This window comes from Muscardinus avellanarius (assembly GCF_963383645.1).
Source record: "Muscardinus avellanarius genome assembly, chromosome: 7".
In the NCBI taxonomy this organism is placed as follows: Eukaryota; Metazoa; Chordata; class Mammalia; order Rodentia; family Gliridae; genus Muscardinus; species Muscardinus avellanarius.
This window is the reverse complement of record NC_137793.1, coordinates 95,480,748-95,485,355: the sequence shown is the minus strand read 5'-3', so window position 1 is coordinate 95,485,355 and position 4,608 is coordinate 95,480,748. Positions and strand designations below refer to the sequence as shown.

General features: G+C 35.5%; 1 protein-coding gene across 1 annotated transcript; it reads left to right on the top strand.

Moving 5' to 3' along the window:
* Positions 1-2,877: 2,877 nt before the first annotated feature.
* LOC308264840 (heterogeneous nuclear ribonucleoprotein A1) lies at positions 2,878-3,878 on the top strand (the record flags this gene model as incomplete). Its single annotated transcript, XM_080698368.1, has 1 exon — positions 2,878-3,878. The coding sequence occupies one exon, from the start codon at positions 2,878-2,880 to the stop codon at positions 3,838-3,840; it is 963 nt and encodes a 320-aa protein (XP_080554494.1). The 3' UTR covers positions 3,841-3,878.
* Positions 3,879-4,608: the final 730 nt, after the last annotated feature.

The following is a 4,608-nucleotide window of genomic DNA, read 5'->3' as shown; positions in this document are numbered from 1 at the left end:
ATTTACACCACTTGAAAACTGTCTTCTTGTGGCTGGGATTACCAGTCAGAAGTTGAGTACAAGGGATATTAATTGGTATACTCACTTCGTTCTTGATCTTTAAATTTGATGTTAAATTGATATTCATTGTTTCTTTCGATGTGTAATTATAAATAATGAATATTAAGTCATTAAATGTTTTTTCTGCTCTTGTTTTGGTAATCAAGTGATTTTTCTTTATAAATGCTATGAAACTATGACTTTTAATGCTTCTTGAAATTTGCATTCCAAGTATAAAACCAACAATTATATAAAATGAAGAAAGTTATTTGAAAAGTGTTTCCTTTATTTCTATATTCAGGAATTATTTGTATATAATGAACCTATGATTGAAAGTATGTATTGTGTGAAAGTTGGCAGAAGTCACTAATATAATCTTTTGTGGTAATGGATAAAATTACCAATTCAAGCTAGCTCTCAATGGTTATATGAATAGTATAATTTTTAATTTTGGTAAATTTTTGGAATATATATGTTTATACTTCCAAATTTATTGGTAGAATATGTTATAATGTCAGTTGTTATTTAATCTTTCAGCATCTTTCTCATGTCCCCTTTTATTTATAGTATTTGATTTATACCTTTTTTCTGATTCTGTGGTCTTGTTTAGAAAGCTGATAGCAAATAGAAAGCTGAGAACAAGACCACAGGCCTCATTAATTTAGACTTTCAAATGATCTGATTCAAACATTTGAGGTTCAGTTTACCTGATATTTCTCTAACTGCATTCCAGCTGTTTTGAAGTGTAAAATTTTCAGCTGTAAGTATTGTTTCTCTTAGTCTGTTTGGGCTATGAAAATAAAATTCCATGGGCTGGGTGGTTTAAGTAGTTTTGTTCCTGAATGGACACTTTCTTGCTGTGCTCTGCTCTGGTGGAGAGACAAAATTTAAACTCCGTGGTGTTTCTATTAATAAGAATACCAATTCCATTCTGGGGGTCCTCCTCTCCTGACCTCATCCAACCCTATTGACTCAGGGGCTCTAGCTTCTCTACATATCATCAATTTGGAGGTTAGAGCTTCAAAATAGGAATTTCAGACAGGTACAAATTCAATCCTTAGTTCTAAATTTTCTTTGACTCATGAGTTAGAAGTAAATTTCTCAATTTATAAGCATAGTTAGGTTATTTTCCAACATTTGATTACTTATTTGAAACAAAATCGTCTTGATTTAAAAAATGTGATGGACTTATTTTTCTTTAAACTTGTTGAAGCCAGGCATGGTGGCGCACACTTGTAATCCCAACATTCAGAAGGTTGAGACTGGAGGATCACGGTTTGCGGACACTCTCAGCTCAGCTACTTAATTGAGGCCCTCTGCAACTCAGTGAAACCCTGTTTCAAAATAAAGAATAAAAATAGGGCAGGGGGTGTAGTTCAGAGGTCAAATGCCCCTGTATTTCATCCCCAGACCCGCAAAAAAGAATTTGTTGAATTTTTTTACACAATCATGCCCAGCTTCTTTAATATTTTAAATATTGCTGACAATATTCTATGGTGAGTGTTATATATCTTTTTATGGATTTTTTGCCTGGGTATATCTATATGTTTATGTATTCATACAGCTATACCTATGAATATGTTAATAAACTTGATCAAGCTTAAATTGAGTTGATGAGTTGGTTTATATCTTTCTTGTTTTGTTCATTTTATCATTAATAGGTGATATATATTTAGATCTCTTGCTACAAAGGAAATCCTGTCTACATTTTGTGTGTCCCCTGTCAACCTTTGCTTCCTATATTTCATAATATCCTATTAGGTAAACAAATGTTAAGAATTTGTTTTTCAGATGACTTTGCTACCATTATACAAGATCTCTTTTGTATATAAAGTGTATTTGGTCTGTTATTCATATAGTTTGTTCTTCATGGCCCATAGTTATTTTTAACAATGCTTAGATTCTTGTTCTCATTCTGATTTTTCTAGTAACATATGATTTATATACTCTTGTCTTATTATTATATTTACTTTAGAAATTAGTAATCACTTAAGTTGATTCATTAAAGTCAAATTGTTCAACATTTTCAAACTTACTCACCCAAATAAAAGGCTATATGGCCCTTTCAGATTTCCTTGTTCCTGATATATATCCTATTTTGATTACTATTTGATTTACATTTTCATTTTTTATTCCCCTCATCAGGAGTTGATACTACTATATAATCGGATAATTTTATTGTGTTGATTATTGACACATTTACCAATGTGTTTTGATTCTCGATTTCATCTCAGATTATAGTTTGTTATATTGTGTCTTTTGCATATAAGATGACTTTTAGAAAAGGTCTCTAGATGTTGAGCTCTTTGAAGGTAGTGAACTGAATTATATTGATTCTAAATATGTCCTAGGTGGCTTCCTTGTTTTTGAAATTTTCAATCTTGGTTAAAGTGGAAATTTGATTCTAAATTTTTAGCATATGTATGCACATTCATGTGTGTGGACATGTACATTTTTCTTGATAATTAACTCCATAAATTTTTATGAAAGTTTTTAAAAACAAGCAATGAAGATTAGTGGTCCTTGATTGTTTAAAAATCCCTTACCCTAAATATTTTCTCAACTTTTCTTCTTTAATTTAACTTAATATAAGCATTTTGTTTATGAAATAACTTTAAAATGTACAATTCAATAACATCTAAATTGGTTTAACCTGTTGCACTGTTGGAAAATACAACTTCAATATATGTAGAAGTTTCTAAATTCATATGTAACTTGGAGCTATTTTGATTCCTTAATACTTAAGGTAGAAGTGTTTATTTAAAATGTACCAGCCCTTTTTCTGCCCGTGGACGTCGCCGAGGAAGCATCGTTAAAACCTCTCTTCCCGTTGCCGTCATGTCTAAGTCAGAGTCTCCTAAGGAGCCCGAACAGCTGCGGAAGCTCTTCATCGGAGGGCTGAGCTTTGAAACAACTGATGAGAGTCTGAGAAGCCATTTTGAGCAATGGGGAACACTCACGGACTGTGTGGTAATGAGAGATCCAAACACCAAACGCTCCAGGGGCTTTGGGTTTGTCACTTACGCTACCGTGGAGGAGGTGGATGCAGCCATGAATGCCAGACCACATAAAGTAGATGGAAGAGTTGTGGAACCGAAGAGAGCAGTCTCGAGAGAAGATTCTCAAAGACCAGGGGCCCACTTGACTGTGAAAAAGATCTTCGTTGGTGGCATCAAGGAAGACACCGAAGAGCATCACTTACGAGATTATTTTGAACAGTATGGAAAAATTGAAGTGATTGAGATAATGACTGACCGAGGCAGTGGAAAAAAGAGGGGCTTTGCTTTTGTAACTTTTGATGACCATGATTCTGTGGATAAGATTGTCATTCAGAAATACCATACTGTGAATGGCCACAACTGTGAAGTGAGGAAAGCCCTGTCAAAGCAAGAGATGGCTAGTGCTTCTTCTAGCCAAAGAGGTCGAAGTGGTTCTGGAAACTTTGGTGGTGGTCGTGGAGGTGGTTTTGGTGGCAATGACAATTTTGGTCGAGGAGGAAACTTCAGTGGTCGTGGTGGCTTTGGTGGCAGCCGTGGTGGTGGAGGATACGGTGGCAGCGGCGATGGCTACAATGGTTTCGGTAATGATGGAAGCAATTTTGGAGGTGGCGGAAGCTACAATGATTTTGGCAATTACAACAATCAATCTTCAAATTTTGGACCCATGAAGGGAGGAAACTTTGGAGGCAGAAGCTCAGGCCCCTATGGTGGTGGAGGCCAATATTTTGCCAAACCACGAAACCAAGGTGGCTATGGTGGTTCCAGCAGCAGCAGTAGCTATGGCAGTGGCAGAAGGTTTTAATTACTGCCAGGAAACAAAGCTTAGCAGGAGAGGAGAGCCAGAGAAGTGACAGGGAAGCTACAGGTTACAACAGATTTGTGAACTCAGCCAAGCACAGTGGTGGCAGGGCCTAGCTGCTACAAAGAAGACATGGTTTAGACAATACTCATGTGTATGGGCAAAAAAACTCGAGGACTGTATTTGTGACTAATTGTATAACAGGTTATTTTAGTTTCTGTTCTGTGGAAAGTGTAAAGCATTCCAACAAAAGGGTTTTAATGTAGACTTTTTTTTGCACCCGTGCTGTTGATTGCTAAATGTAATAGTCTGATCATGACGCTGAATAAATGTGTCTTTTTTTAAATGTGCTGTGTAAAGTTAGTCTACTCTGAAGCCATCTTGGTAAACTTCCCAACAGTGTGAAGTTAGAATTCATTCAGGATGGTGCCAGGTTCCCTTTGAAATTATAACTGCTTGGGTAGAGACACCATTGTCTTCAAATACCTTGGTTTGGTGTAGTTGAACTGACAGTTACTGTTGTGACCTGAGTTTTCACCATTGAAGGGGTCACCCAAGCAGTCACAGAATTATTTGGTTATAAAAATGATTGTTGGCACATCCTATGCAATATCTAAATTGAATAATGGTACCAGATAACTGATAGATGGGAATGAAGCTTGTGTATCATCCATTATCATGTGTAATCAATAAACGATTTAAATTCTCTTGAAAAAAAAAAAATAAATAAAATGTACCAGTCCTGTTAAGTAGTATTAAATAATGGAGAAA